The 16,734-nt window shown below is 39.7% G+C and overlaps 1 protein-coding gene across 1 annotated transcript in view; it reads right to left on the bottom strand.

Annotated features, from left to right (window-relative positions):
* Positions 1-16,734, bottom strand: part of CDH19 (cadherin 19) — a 1,234,526-nt gene that overhangs the window by 76,942 nt on the left and 1,140,850 nt on the right. Inside the window, exon 10 of the mRNA XM_086965550.1 lies at positions 11,875-11,992. Coding sequence (XP_086821676.1) covers positions 11,875-11,992 — 118 coding nt within the window. The remainder of the gene's footprint in view (positions 1-11,874; positions 11,993-16,734) is intronic.

Raw genomic sequence — 16,734 nt, 5'->3', positions numbered from 1 at the left:
TTGATACCGTGCATGTTGCCCTGTACTTGAACGTGGGCCGTGCATCTCTCAGGTTCACGAATTATTGTATCAGTTGCACTATGAAACTAATACTATGTGTTATAAAACAAAATAAATAGCAGTATGGAATGTTTTCGATTATGGAAGGGTTAGATGTACTATTACAACTCCAATGTAGAAAAAACGAAGGGAAAGTGTTAAATGTTGTAGAAGCCAACATTACTATCTCCACTCTCGACTCGAACATAAGCACCAAGAGGAAAGTACTGGGTTTTGGAGGGGTTAAATTTACTATTCTCACTCCAATATGAGAAACAGTAGGGTAACTGTTGGACTTTCGATTGGACAAATTTACTATTCCCCCTCCAACTTAAGTGAAATCAGGGAGAGTATTGGAATTTTTAGGTGTTATATTTACTATACCACTCCAAACAGGGTAACAATAGGGTAAAGTGTTGGACTTATTGTTCCGGGAAAGGGGTAGATTTACTATTACTACTCCAACATAAGTAATCGTTGGGAAAGTGTTGGGCTATCCTCACGTTCACCAAGCAACTTCCTGTGGCTCTGGATGAAGGTAGATCATCGGTCCTGATCCTGCTTGACTTGAGCGCCCCTTTTGTCTCACAAATCTCTATTCAAGCGGCTACAGGGCTTTGGCATAGGTAGGTCTGCACTGTCTTGGTTTGCATTCTTTCTATCTGAGCATTCCTTCTAGGACATCTCTCCTCCTCATAGTTCCCAATTCACACTCTATACTATGGAGTACCCTAGGACTCTTCATGTAGTACTTCATTATTCAATACATACATTTAACCTTTAGCACAGGCCGTTAAATCTGTGGGCTTGTGCTGGTGTCATATAATGACAACCCCCAGCTCATTCTTTCACTCTCCAGTAATCCTACGCACGTCATGGCCAACTTCCAAAATGGAATGCTTGCTGCATCAAAGTGGACGAACAACAACTGTCTACACCTGAATGCAAATAAGACTGAAATACTTTTATTAGGCAAACATGTCCATGTCTGGGGCAACCACTGATGGACTACCTCCATTGGGTCTCCCCCAAAGCCCAAGTCCTCTATCAAAATCTTAGGAGTTTGGATAGATAAAACTTTGGCCTTTGGGGATCAACCCAAATCGGCAGCCGGCATTTGTTTCGGGATTATGAGAAGCCTTAAACCCATCCTGAGCCTCTTTGACCCATGCACCCATCAAACCATCATTCAGGCAGTAATCCTGTCCCAGTTAGATTACTGTAATATTCTATACATAGGAGCTAACAAATCTGTCACCAGAAGACTTCAGATGGCCCAAAACGCTGCAGCTAGCCTGCTATTTTCCTTCCTCAAATTCTTCTTCACCTCCAGTCTTTTCCGCAGGCTTCAAAGGCTCCCTGCAGACAAGCCCATTTATGTTAAGACCTTGTGCATTACCCACAAGATCCTGCACTCCCAGGGGGGCCCTTCCTGTCTAACCTTCTATTTCCCTACAGGTCCTCACAACTGCTGCCGACCTTAACATGACCATTATACCCAGAGTCCGAAGGTTAAGAGCTGGCTGACTCTTTTCCCGTGCCCTGGTCCCTTTTCTCTGGAAAGCACCTCCTATCTACATCAGGATCATCCAGAGCCACCTGCCTTTTAGGAAATCTCTTAAGACATGTGTTGTAAGGACAGGGAGTCCGCCGCGGTAGAAGACCGGAAGTGGAGCCTGTCGGGCGGAGACACCCATGACTGCCCGGAAGTAGCTGCTGGTCTAGTTGTTCGCGGAATTGCAAGCGGGGAAATTGAGGGAGGACAATAAATACACGGCACAGACAGAGTCCCGGCGGCGTCTTCAGGAAGCAATTCTATGGTGCCCGGAGGAAGACGAGGAGCGACCGGAGGAGCCCAGCAGTCCAGGAGAGGAGCAGCGTCCGGAGGAGCCCGGCAGTCCCGGCGAGGAGCAGCATCCGGAGGAGCCCAGCAGTCCCGGCGAGGGGCAGCGTCCGGTGGGGCCCAGCAGTCCCAGTGAGGAGCAGTGCCCGGAGGAGCCCAGCAGTCCCGGAGGAGGTGCGGACCAGAACCCGTGTGAGTACACCCCAAGTTTGTACAAGGTGTTCACGCCCGGCGGTCCGAGGAAGGGAGAACACGCCCCGGGTCCGGACGCCACGTCCTATGAACGACCTTGGCCCAAGGCAAGTATCACTGAGGGGTGCTTTCCAGTGGGGGTGGTGGGGGTGATAAGTGTTTGATTCACGGCGGCCTCCTTCCTACACACTCCCTCCCTTCCCTAGTACCCCACTGCCTATGGTGATGGTAGCACGTAACAGTTGAAGAAGGACAGTGTGACTAATCCCGACCCATTTCTTTTTTTTCCTTCCTGGGAGAGCCAATGGGGAACAGACCAACGCCAGGATAAGCCGGTACCCCACGAAGCAGACCAGCCACCCCGGGAAGCGTCTGACACATCGCCTGTTCTTGTTCTCGGTTTTCTTTTCATTACCTGTACATTTAGAAAGAGATTTATCCTGAACCAGAAAAACAAACGTTCCCAAATAATGACGTTCCAAACAAATACCCTGCATGACCAGTGACTCATTGTATTGACCACTCGGACATTCTTACAACATGACTTTTCCCCATCTACCCCAACCTTCTTTTCTATGATGCCAGCATGTTTGTCTTTTGGGTCCAGTGCTGGAAGGCCCATTGTTGGGGCAGCTATGTGCTTTACAAAACATAACAAAAAATATATTTGGAGGGGTCCAAGTTATTATTTCCACTCCAAGATGAGATGTCATCAGTGATGTCACTGACTATGTACCAAAAAAGGACAGTAGTGGAGCAGTGTGCATTTGCGTTGAGGCGAATAAAGCAATTGAGTAAGAATGACACCTTGGTCCTCAAATAGCCAACATGGTCATGCACTTGAATGGAGCTAAAGTCTTTTTCTTTCCTTGACTTTAATAAAGGATACCATCAACTCGAGATAGAAAAGACCAGCAGGTATATTACTACGTTTTGACTCGTGTTGGTTTGTTCAGGCACAAAACAATGAGTTTTGAAGTGTCTTTGGCTTCTGAGATAGTTTAGGAAGTTATTCACAGAATATTTCAACCTATCACTCATACTTTCAATTACAGTGATGACATATTGTTTTCTGGGAGAACACAGAAAGAACACAACAAAGCCTATACCCAAGTGTGCCAGTTACTTGCAGATAAAGGTCTCACTCTAAGTGCGGCAAAGTGTGAATTTCACAAAACCCAACTAAAGGTTTTTGAGCACATACTCTCTCATGGAAGAATGACTCCCAATCAAGACAAGGTGCAAACTCTGACATCTTTTGCCCCCCCCTCACTAAGATGTTACCATGCTGCGATCCGTCTTAGGCATGGCCAGTTATTGCTCAAGATACATTTGCGATTTGAGAGACCTAACAAAATAAATGTCCCATTCATGTGGTCTCCCGGGTGTGACCTAAGTTTCACAAATATAAAGCATGCGATTGATAATACAACCAAAATGGCCTATTTGAACCCCAAGTTAAAAACTGAGATCATGGTAGATGCAAGCCAGGTGGGGCTTGGGGAAATCCTTGTCCAACACAGCAGCTGCCTTGATTCTAAGAGACACATTGTGGCTTATGCCAGTAGAAGTCTATCTAAAGCAGAACATGCTTACTCTTAGCCAGACAAACAAAGACTGGCTCTAGTGTGGGCCTGCAAACGTTTTCCTGTATTTCTTTTTTGAAAATGATTTCCCATCATAACGGACCACCGCCTTGCTCACTATCTTTAGAAACCCGAAAGTCGAGATGCCCCTTTGCATTGAAAGTTGAGGGTTGATACTGCAAGAGTGCGACTATGAGATCATACACAAGCAGTGGAAGGATCAAAACCCTGCAAACCACTTTACACAAATGGTATTACATTGACACAGTTCAACATCTAAAGTGGCTGAAGAATATCTCAACTTCAGTGTGAGGTTCAGCACTCCAGCTGCTCTGTCCATGTACAAATCTTTGCTGCCACCAATGCAGTTCGGACTGGACTGTTCCCATGGGGAGCTGCCTCAAGACTGATTTGCATTTGGATGAGCCCAAACTGGGTTGGTGTTCTGAGCAAACAATCAAAATAATCTCAGATATGTAACTGGGGTGAAGGTTTGATTTTTCAGCATTCCGTCCATCATCTGTTCTTTCTACCAATGCAAACAAATATATGCTCATCATTAAAGACTTCATTACAATGTGATCCTGGAGAACAAGCACTCTACCTCTTTCAGATGATGTTGAATTCCAAAAATTCTAGATAGAACAAGATAAGCCAGCAGTCACTCAAGAAGGTATAATATTGAGAGGCTAGAAAATTGACATGCCTAAGAGTCTAAGACCTCAGGTCATCAAACTGGCTCATGAGTGACACTGTGGAACTGTAGGCACCAAAAGAGCTCTATGAGTTCTTGATGAGTGAATCGAGAAGGAATTGAAAATGTTTCACATTTGTAACTACTTATCTTACAAGGTGATGCAGCACACAGTAACCATGTCTGACCTTCCTGCTGATGCCTAGGAAAGAGTTGCATTTGACTTTTTTGGGTCGCTAGATAATAAACATCATCAAATGCTAGTAACAATGTATACATTTAATACAATTTGTAGTTTTTTTATATTATGTGTGTACTTGAACTGTTTGTATTGCCTTTTTAAGCATGATATCAAACTAACTAACATCATCACATGGTAGTCATTAATGAATATTAGCATTTTCCCCTGGTGGAAGACATATCTTCAACAACCCATGACAAAGGTATAGAGTGGCTTGATGACATCTTTGCAGCTTGGGCCATTCTAGCAATTCTCAAATCTGACAATTGCCTGCCATTCAATAGCAAAGAGTTCAAAAACGTTTTTGTTTGGCTCAGTGTGAAACATCAAAAGAGTACACTCCTCTGGCTCCAAGCCAATGGTGTAAATGAGTGTTTCATGGGCACCATCAAAAGGGTGATTTAACGAGCATCGATGTAAGGAATCTATTTGAGCCAAGCTCTGTGCAAGGCTCTTTTAACCAATTGATCAACTCCTCACTCCATGACAGGTGAGCATCCAGCCACCTTGCTGTTTGGGAGAGCCATTAGAGCAAACCTACCTCAGTGGACAGCGGGTTGATCAGCAAATGCAGACAAGGTTCATGTTACCAACGCTACTAAGAAAATCATAATTAAAGCATATGCCAACAAGGGCCGACTCACCCAGAAAACTGTCTTGGACAAAGGAGACCGGGTTTAGGTTAAACAGAGACAGAAACAGAAAACAACCCTCTGTTTGATGCTGACCACTGATGATTCATAGCACTTAAAGGACACATGGTCACAGCACATCGTCCCAGAAAGTACATCACATGGGAACACCTCCCTCAATAGTTCTCAACATCTCATGCTATGAGTGAGATGACCCTGTCCACTAGTCTTGCTTGACCATCTGAACCTGCGCCACTGGCACCCGATCAGGGTGAACTTCCAACATCTCAAGTCACCCGAGGCGGCAGACAAGTGCAAGCGCTTTGTTGACTAATTAAGGTGATTTGATTTTGTAATGCTATCTGCCACTTTTTATTTAACAAAGGGGGAGATGTAGTGTATTTATGATGTATGCGCTAGGACCCTTGCAATTCTGGGTTGATGCTGTGCAGGAAATACGTAATGTGATCGGAGGTGTTAAGGGGTGGTTGATGGAAAAGTGACATTATGGTTCAGAGTGCGATTGTATGCTGGAGAATAAAGACGTCTATGAATCTGCTCTGTTTGGGACGTATATAATTTATATGCTCCAGGGATGGGGAAGACGCTACACACAGGTGGCACACTCCTGGCACACAGACAATTTTCCCATTGACTTTAAAAACTTCTTGACAGTGATTACCTAGCCAGAATCCAGAATTAGTCAATCCTAAAAATATGGCACAGCCTGTCCTTTGTCTGGGTCCACCTGGGAAGTTGTCAGCAATTGCATAATTCAAGATTTTCAGCTTTCTTGAAGTCAAGTACATCGGATGAAATAAGTGAAATTGAATAGTTTTGAAACTTGCACTGAGCAAAACCCTGCAAGTGTAGTACCTCACCATCACACATTCACTGTCCCACAGCTCTTTGCTTATATCGGTCCCCGTTTGAGTCTAGAAAACCACTTTGTTAACTCCTTTTTTTGTCTGTTGGCCTAACAGTCATGACTTGCAGCATTTTGATTCTTTAAAAAGTCCTCTTTTCAGTTGTATGACTATTTAAAAATAAGTACAGACAATTAACTTCATTTGTATGCACTCATACATGGAAATCAAGAAAAACAAAAAATGGGAAGTCTTAATTGTTTATATTCTCCTAACAAGGTTATGCTAAGTTGATGTCACCTCTCATCACAATCCTTACAAAAATTGTAACCTCACCCAAAAACTAAATGAGGCAATAAAGGAATTGAAATAAAACAGCTCTATCATGATTACAACATCAGATAAGGATGGGAACATTGTGGTGTGGCCCTCAAGAATGTAACTTGAAGAAGGGTAGAGACAGTTAAGTGATGAAAACAGTTATCGTGTTACAACAAGGAGGCAGGTGCTATGAGGAAAGCAATGAGCAATATAAAATGTGTTTGATCTGATGGAAAAATTAATTGCTTATTTCTGAAGATAAATTCAAGTTTTTATATTGTGAATATCCTAAATTACCAGTTTTATGTTTATTGCCGAAGTTACATAAGGATAACCAAAACCCACCAGGAAGACCCATAGATTCTTCCATGGGAAGCCTTTATGAGAAAACATCAAAATACATTGATTTCTTTTTAGGACCGTATGTCCAATCTTTACCCGCTTAGGAGTTGGCCTAACGGCTAGGGCGCTCAACCTCGGTCCTGGGGATCTGGGTTCGAGTCTCGGTAACGATGCCAAAACCTCCTGTCATTCTGGGCAAATCACTTAATCTCCCCGTGCCTAAAATGAATGTGTGTTCTCATGTAACATGACTGGTGCTATGTAAAGCGCTCTGATACCCGATTCGGTTCGGGTCTAGTTCGCGCTATATAAAACTCTGCAAAAAAAAAAATGTACGGGATATGGGGCATTTTCTAAAACTTGTTAAAAATATTGTGTCTGAGAAAGACATGTTGTTGATAACTTTAGATATCAACAGTTTGTATACTTGTAAACCTCATGTACTGGGCGTAGTGGCCAGTCGGCATTTTCTACAAACAAGAGAGTTGCCTTATTTTAAACATATGGAAATGCTTCTGGACATGATGCAGGCATGTTTAAGTAACAACTTCTTTATGTTTAATCATGTGATCTACCGCCAAACCCAGGTAACGGCGATGGGAACCTCCTTCGCCCCCAGCTATGCTGGTTTGTACCTTGGCTGGTGGGAGGAGCAGGTGGCGAATAAGATCAGTGCCTTTAACCAACATTTTGTCCTCTGGCAAGATACATCAATGATGTTTTCTGTATTTGGTGATGCTCTAAACCAAAACCTAGGAAATTCATTGAAACTCTGAATGATAATGACTTAAACTTAAAATTCACAAGTACAATTGAGGAGGAAGGAATTTAATTTCTGGATGTTGAGCTTATGGTAAACAATAACAAACTGGAGAGCAGACTGTTGAGAAAGAAAACACCAGGCAACAGTCTGCTACATGCAGATAGCTGTCATCCCAGAAACCTTATAAATAGCATCCCGTAAGGGGAACTATTGCGCGCAAGAAGAAACTGCAGTTCTGAGGCTAGTTTCAAAGAAGAAATGAGAGTTATGACAACTCGCTTTAAGAATAGGTGGTATCCAACAAAGATAATAAATAAGGCATGTGATAAAATTCAGCTAGTAGACAGAAAGGATTTATTAATTGACAAATGTAGAGATGACAACATAGAAACTCCCACACAATTCATTACGGCTTATAACAACCAGTCTTGGGAAGTTAGACGTTGTTTAAAAAAGTTCTGGAATGTCCTAGGCACAGACAGTACACTCAAAAATGATGTAGGTGACAATCCTAGGATTACATACAGTAAATGTATGGCCTTAGGAGATATATTGTGCAGTAGTGATCTATGTAGTGCAGGAGAAAAGCAAGTGGCAAAGGGATTCTGCACTTGTAGAGAATGCAAGGCGTGTAAAAACAGTGTAAACACAAAACAAATTGATTTATCTGCACACCAAAAACCTTTGATCAAAGACAAATATTTAACTTGGAAATCAGACTTTTGTGTATACGCCCTGATCTGTCCCTGTCCATTGATTTACATTGGTAGTACCATGCATCAAGTGAAAAAATGCTTTCTTGAACATAGGAGAGCTATTGTTAATGAGGATAAACAATATCCAATAACTAGGCACTATAAAGATGTTTATGATAAGAATGTTAATCTGTAAAAATATTGCGCTTTGGACAGAATTCCTATTACGGAAAGAGGTTGAAACCGACTAAAAGAATTGAGGCGCCTAGAATCGAAAATGATGAGGAATTGTCTGTTCACCTAGGATGATGTAATGTACTGTTAAAATTAACCATGTAGCCTTGAAGAAGTTTGTACAGAATTTTAATAGGTGTTAGGTGAACACTGATCACTTGTATGTTTTTATTATAGAAAACGGAGACACCATAATCAAATTATGGGAATGTTAGTGAGAAGCCCAAGATGTACAAGACGCATTGTGTAAGTAGCCCACATGGGCAGAATTGTAAATCACGCGTCATATGTTGATACTTGATTTATATATCTGGATCATCGGACAAATTAGAGTTGTATGCCCACTGGGGCAGAATTGTTTCCATTGTCATTGTTTATTATGATTGGAATGGATTATCATATAAACGTTTTTGATGTATTATGTGTATATACTAACATAAGAAATGAAATGAAGTTGAGGTCCTGGTTCCAATACACCAGTACCAACACAGAACCAGTATAAGATGGCGTCGGGCAAGGATTTGCCATTTGATGCAATAAAATATTTTCAACCACGCTGACAGAATTGGGTTCGTTATTTGGTATATTGATTCAGAGTTGTGTGTAATATATATATATATATATATATTTGTAAATTTGTAAAATTTTCTTTGATGTCTATATTTGTGCGGAGCAATGGACAGCCTTTATGAAGTTAACTTTCATCAATAGAAAGTACATGCCCACTGGGGCTTCATTTCTTTGAAAAATGTTGAGTACACATTTGAAATGGTGATTTATCTATTTAACTACCCTAGATGTAAGATGGTTTATTTCAGACATTTTTATACAATTGCTGAAAAATGTACCTAGTTTTTAGCGGTGATCAAATAATTTTTGTCCCGCAGGGTAGAAGTACTTTACACATGCTTTCAGTACTTTTTGTATTTATGCATGAATTGACAATGAATTTCTAAAATATTTAATTATTTATATATTTTATAAATTGTTCAAATGTGTAAAACTGCATTGATGCCTTTTATACCGTGATGTACAACACGATTGGAAAGTATTGTTTCTATGTTGTTGGCTGTACCTTGTAATTGCAGCGCACTAGCACTTTAAATAACGGCACCAGCTCTTAGCAACTTGCCATGTGATCAAGCTTTGTGGTAAAGCGAAACGCGTAATGGCGGCTGGCTTGCTGGAGGGAATAAAGCACCTTGACTAAAGCACAAAATCCTGGGTCTGCTCCTTCGTCTTTTGGATTGGGCTGGGGCGGCTGCCTCGAGTCGATTGGCGAATTTACTAGCATATATTTGTAAATGTGTATATGATTTTAATATGATAAAATACATTTAAATAGTTTATTAATTGTTTTAAAGTAAATATATATATACTAACTATGTATGTGTCCTTAACTTTTTTTGAATTAAGTCTATTTGCTACATTTGTTAAAATGTATATTATATCTACTTTATTTTTTATATTAATTTTATTATTTAACATATTTCAAAATTTAAATATTTTATTTTATATATATATATATATATATATATATATTAAAATCGATGTTTTTGTACTTACCATTATAAATATAGGATGTTGATATTTTGTACATTGATATTTAAAACTTGATACTTTGGTATGGGGATATTTTAGGTGTCGATATTCTGTCAGTGATCCCATCTCCCGTACTCATCGCCAGTTCTAGCATCTTTCCTAGCCCTGGAGCATGTAAATAAAATACGCCACACAGGGCGCTGACTCATAGACATCTTTATTCTCCAGCATACAATCCTGCTCTGAATGATAATGTCATATTTCTGTTAACCACACCTTAACACCTCCCATCACATTACGTATGTCCTGCACAGCGTCAGTCCAGAATCACAAGGGACCTAGCATACACATTGTTAAGACACTTCACTGTGCATCGTGGACAGCCTCAAACAATTGAGCTATGGGCACAGCTCTGGTCCTCTTAATAATTGAACAATCTTTAGCTTTGTTGTGAAAGTAAAAATGGCTCAGTTGCAGATGGTCTGCCTGAGGGAAACTCACAACTGGGCAGCGGCAGAGTGCTTGCTGGTTGGGGTTGACCCTGTCCAGGTACGGAGAATGTCTCCAATAATTCTGGAACTGGAAAAACATGTTAAATATAGCCCATGTAGACAACCAGTGTTTTAAGGGTGAGGTTAGAGGATGAGATAGAAAGACACTAAGAGCAATGCTAAGGCTCTGGCGCTGCACTAAAATAGTGATGGCATGTCACAGACAGGTGGAACGTGGCAAACCATCCAACATCCGCCTGCCCCAATAGACCGTCCCACATGATGTAGTGAGACTCCTTCCCGGGCCCATGTTGGAATACCCTTGGGAAAACTAGTTTATGACAATGTTGTTCTGTATTTTTCATATTTGTTTCCATTCTTTTCTTTTTGAAACAATTCTCCCTTGCCGCAACATGCAAAACAGTTATTACATGGAAAGTAACTAGGTCCATAGTAAACATCTGAGTGTAATGTGATAATAGTATATGTAGGTGCACTGTAAACGATAGAAATGGTTGAAAAGACACAAAAAAATACACTTCAACCAGCTGCACTTGCGCATGTGGGTGTTCTACAGTGCTCATGTTTGATGTGAGTGTATCGGTGCATCATGTATGGGTAACTTATAGCATTAAAAGTTATCAGACATTCATGTAAGAGTTTACATTTATAAAGAAAAAGGAAACAAAAAGAGCAATGATTAGATATGGATGAACACAGGAGAAACTGTAAACATACTAAATACCATGAAACAGATAGCCTTATATGTAATCCATCCTTCAGTATTAAAGGCCGGCAGGTTAGACATGCGTTAATAAATAACTGTAGCATATGTAGATCTCACTAGAGCTGAACATTTGTACACAAGGCATTTTATTTAGAGATCACATTATGCTCTCGGTTGTACGATTTGCCTTACTGGCACCTCAATCATAAGTAAAATGTACCTTATTTGATTCAATGCAATCTTCACACGAAGCTATAAATCTTACGTTTAGATCATAGCTGTCAGTATGAAAACAAGTATAGAACGTGCCTCTTCCCTACAATTTTTCATGATAGCATAAAATGGCATATTTTTTCCAATCTGCATTTACATACAATTGAACGTGGAGGGGCGTGTGACTCTATAACACAGTGTTTGTATTACGCACCAAAGGTTAGGAATGAATTACTCTGTTTTGGCCCTGTTGTTCTGCAAATGTGTTTTTTTTCCTCAAAATTACTTGATGTATGATTCAAAAATTAAATCCTTTTTTCATCGTTATCTAAGCTCAATATTTTTCCTAAGAAACATTTACGTCTAAGTGCAACGTTTTAAAGCTTTTGAAGAATGATATTTATACACATATGAAACAGAAAACACGCTAGTACAGTACAATAAATCTGCCACCTTTATTATCCCTGATTGTGAAATTGGAGTTGTTTCGAGCTTCTGCAACGTCCTTGAAGTAAAACATATGTCCTTCGACCGGTTCGTCTTTGTCCACCGCGCTTATTGTCTGAATCACCTGCGAGATAGAAAGAAACAGCACAAATGAAAACAAAGAACAAGTGATTTTAATTCTTCTTCCTTTATATTATGAAAAAGCCTACTGATTACAAATGCAATACAAGAAAGGCGGATTTGCTATATATGATCAGCACGTCACTAAGCGTCTCTTTGCCTATATACAAAGCAATTGCATATACCTATTTATCCTAAATATTGAGTGCAGCTATGGTGTACAATGCTTATCCGCCTCAAGTATTAACCTTAGACAATCTGTCCACCATAGGTGTAACAGAGCATCAATCTCTAATATACAACAAGACACCAGTGCACATCTGATTCAGTCTGTATGGGCCATATGTATCAAGGCCAAATGGGTTCGCAAACGCCGAAATTTGCAGAATTTCGGCGTTTGCGAACCCATTTTCGCAAAATGGTATGTATCAAACAATTTGGGTGCAAAATAAGGAATCGCAAAATTTGCCATTCCTTATTTTGCGATTGCATTTAAGGAATCGCAAATTTTGCGATTCCTTAAATGCAATGTATCAAGGAAAAAAAATTCAAAAATGCCCTTAAGGAATCGCAAATTACCACGGTGGTAAGTTGCAAATTCTTGAAAAAAAGCACTTTTTTGAAAATCCAATGGTGCCATGTGACGCTCATACATGCCCTTAGGGCATGTATGTGCGCCACATGTGCACCCATGCAGATTTCAGGGGTGCAACAGGGTGTCCTTTGGACACCCCTGCACCCTTGAAGATACTCTCAATTTGCCATTAGCAAATTGCGAATCGCAAATTTTCCCTTCATTCCTATGGGCCTCCTGGCCCATAGAAATGAATGGGAAATTATTCCTCAATTGCGATTATCAATTTGCTAATCGCAATTAAGGAATTTTTAAGGAAATCGCTAATAAGAAGCGAATTTCTACATACATACCATTTTGAGATTTCTAAATAGCGATTCCTTAAAAATTGCTATTTAGAAATCGCAAAACGGGATGTTGATACATATGGCCCTATAATCCTTGCACATTTTGCACTAACATTTCAATACAAAACTTTGTTTTAATCCCCCTTTTTTTCCTCCTCCGCACAACCACCCCTTTTCAATCCAATGGAGCCTTGTAGTGTAGACAAATTTTAAAACTTTATTTCGTTAAGATCAAGTGCTTCACAGCCACAGCCAAAGCACTTGATCTTAACGAAATAAAGTTTTAAAAAGGATTATAGAGACTGAATGAGATGTGCACTGGTGTCTTGTTGTATAAAAAAGCCTAATGAGTTGGGTGCCACAGTTTGATTAAACTGTACATATGATATCACTGCTAAGCATCATCATTATTTCACCTTCATTCATGTTTTATCATCAATGTAGTCTTTCAAATAATTGGTGTGTTTTTTTGTCAACAAGATCTTCCTATAAGACAATAACAATATGCAATGTTACTAGTGTTATGAGCATTGCCATAAAGATATGATGCAATTTCAATAAAGCATGCAAGGGAAGTATTACAAGGATAGCAATGGGAAGAAGCTATGCAGCTCACTGAAAAGTCATCACAAGGTTTATCAGAATACTAGCAATTGCTGGCAAGGCCAAAATTCGTTTTTGATGACACCAAGAAGGTATTTGGCTCTCCCCAGAACTCAATGATGTTGTCAAAGTTGTATGATTTCAATAGTTAGAAATCTCTGTAGACATGCTTCCCTGTCGAAGTGGGCCACTGGTTTTGCCGTTATTTCTTTGGCATGCTCTCTCTATGCAATAGATGACAGTAGGCTATGAAACCCACAGCTCCCTGCCAAACTCGTGATGTCCACCGTCGCTGCACTGACAGTGAGAATTTTGGCATTTTGGCCTTTTGGCAAACAAGCATGCTTGCAATGTTTGCCACATGAGTGGATTCTTACAAAGCAGAGGAAATCCATCGATGCTACCATCATAGGATAACTCACAGCAAGCACAATATGAATTAATTTGGTCTGCTATCATTATGAATATTGTTCAAAAAGTGCCAACTGAAGAGCATTTGCATATGTGTGATTGATGGAGATGGGAATTGTGTGGAAAACAGAGAGGAGGTATTGTTAAAGGGAAGAACATGGAGAGAGTGACTTTAGGAGAGGCAAGGGTGAATTCATTGTAACAACTGGGGGTACTAAATCCCTCTATTTTTTAGCAAAAGTGGTCTCTAAATGAGGGTAGGCCCTTGAAAGGTAAACGGTGTACATGCATGGATAATTGTAGTACTACACGTGCTTTTACAGAGAATAATGCTAAATTAGTGGATAGAAAATAGAAGGATTTTGTATTTAGTATGAATTGGAGAGGGTGCTTGTTAAGTACTCACTTTCCCAGTATAGAAATCGTGGTGTGCCACCCAAGAAACCAGTCAAGGCACACAAATGAGTGTCAGTGGAGCCTTCACAGATTGTATTTGAACCTTGAAAGCAATATGAAATTCTTGACATATTTTAGAGAGGTTTGCAGATGACATGATCCTTCGAATCACATTAGAGAGCTCATAGAAAAGGAGCTGTGATTTAAGGTAGCATTTAAAAACAATGATAGCAAATAGAACCTTAAAGTTGCAATATTAAATGTGTGCTTCACAGTTTCATATACCCTTGATAATTTTGATGAAGAGAAAGAAGAGAATATTGATATTCTTGTAGTATAGAAAGTTGGTTTAAGGAAGGTTCTAAATCTGATACTATCATATCAGCACCACAATATGATATATGCAACCAATCAGAGCAAAAAAACTATCTTTGAGCAAGAGTTTGCTTTTTTACCAAAACAACAATAAAACTTTATACTGCAGAAAAAGTGATTCACACATTTTGGGAAAATTCCACTCCTGATTCATGAACTGCACTTTGACGTATGTTTTTTAGTACAACAAAACGTATTAAAAACTGCAATTCACAAACTAGGTGTGGAGTTTTACACCTCCACATATCCTATGGTGTGGAGTTCTCCACTCCAAATCAAAGTCTCCACACATATAAGTATAGAGTTCAGTAGTAAATGTGGGAGGGACACAGAGAGTGGCTAAACGAAGGGACACATATTTACTGCAAAAGGGATGGCATTAGAGAGGAGTAAGATGAGTTCAAGGAGGGTAATGGAAGACTTTAGGGAAGGAGACCACCAACCCGCACAAAAGTAAGTCAGTTGCTACACTCGGGGCGTGAAGACAACTAACTTATGTTTTTGCAGGAAGTTTACACTTGAAGTTTGTGAATACCGAAAGTAATATATTACTCAAAAGTGTAAACTTACTCAAAAGTGGAAGTTACCCTTGTGAATCAGGATCATGCCTTTAAAGTCACTCACAGTCAAAATATCTATCAAGTAGGATTTACACATTACAGGCTACTATTTAAAAGCTCAAATTCGTTGGTGAATGTTGTGCAGCTCAATTAATGTGTATCCAAGTGTTGATCAACACACTACATTAGAAAAACAAAGAGGTAAGTATTGAGGACAACACGTCTAGATGAAGACAAAGATAAAGATAGAAGTGCACAGCAATCAAATCTAAAAAACTGTAATCATCACATAGGGGCATTAGCTAAAATCAATTTCTGGAGACAAAAATAGAGGGAATTGTTAAAAAGAAAGAGCAGGTATTGTGTCTTGCATTTAGTACTCAAATGGTTTGTTCGGAGGAGCACCATTACACAAAGATTACAAAACTTTGCATCATAGTGTGTTTCACGAGCTCAAGCACTGAACTCATCTACCTGAATATAAAGAGGTTGAACTGGTTACCACTGATATACAAATAATGATTAAAACGACTCCTTTCACGGATAAAATGCTAAGCAAAAATCCCTTGTGATAGAAAGAAAATAACAGGGAATAACCTCGAGAGTTGTATAAGGTCACCCTCGCTCTGGAGAACTCTAGTCTGCAATTTTATGATGAAGCAGAAGCTAAAAGCTGGAACTGGCAACTGTCAGATAATGGTGATTAGTATCTTCAACTTGACTCTTGACCTGTATTTGTTTTATTTGCAATGCAGACATTGACCAAAGCCATATAGGATCTCGCCCAAATGTTGACCTGTTCATTTTAATACCTAATAGTACTACGGGTTATGCAAATCATAAGGGAAATATATATATGAATGAAAAGCAAACAGTACGTACTGTCTCCTCTCTATGGTAAAATAAATAAAGCAAACAACAAAGATATCAGTGTTAGAATGAACATCAGTGTGGGAATGTGAAAAGGGTTTCACAACTGAACAATATATTCCGTAATTCCAACTGAAGATGAGACAGAGGATTCTGAAAATGCATTCAGAGTTGTTGATCTCAGAATATTTGTGTGACAACGTTCCCAAGTTTCCACAGAGCTGGCAGACTAAGGGACTGAGTATAAGTAGTGCAATGGCTATCACACCCGGTACCTGTCAGAGGTTACAAAGATTAACCTCTTGATAAATATCAGCAGATCAAACTTGCCAACATTTAACAGGAGAAAAAGGTTGGGTACTTACATGAACATGCAGTAAGCATTAAATACACATGCTATACCCCATTTTGAGAACATCTGAGACAACATCCTATACACCATAGAATATTAGAATCATGGGTGTCAACATTTTATAGAGTGCAAAACATGCAGAGTAACGCCTTGGGGCATTCATAATCAAGCTCTTACTGTTTGTGGAGGAATCAATACCTTGATTTTTGATGTTCATAACTTAGCCTAGGTACCACTAATGGTTCATGGTACAAAGAG

The sequence above is a fragment of the Lissotriton vulgaris genome, chromosome 4_1 (assembly GCF_964263255.1).
Source record: "Lissotriton vulgaris chromosome 4_1, aLisVul1.2, whole genome shotgun sequence".
Taxonomy (NCBI): Eukaryota; Metazoa; Chordata; class Amphibia; order Caudata; family Salamandridae; genus Lissotriton; species Lissotriton vulgaris.
The sequence above is the reverse complement of the archived record's forward strand: the minus strand, read 5'-3'. Positions and strand labels throughout refer to the sequence as shown.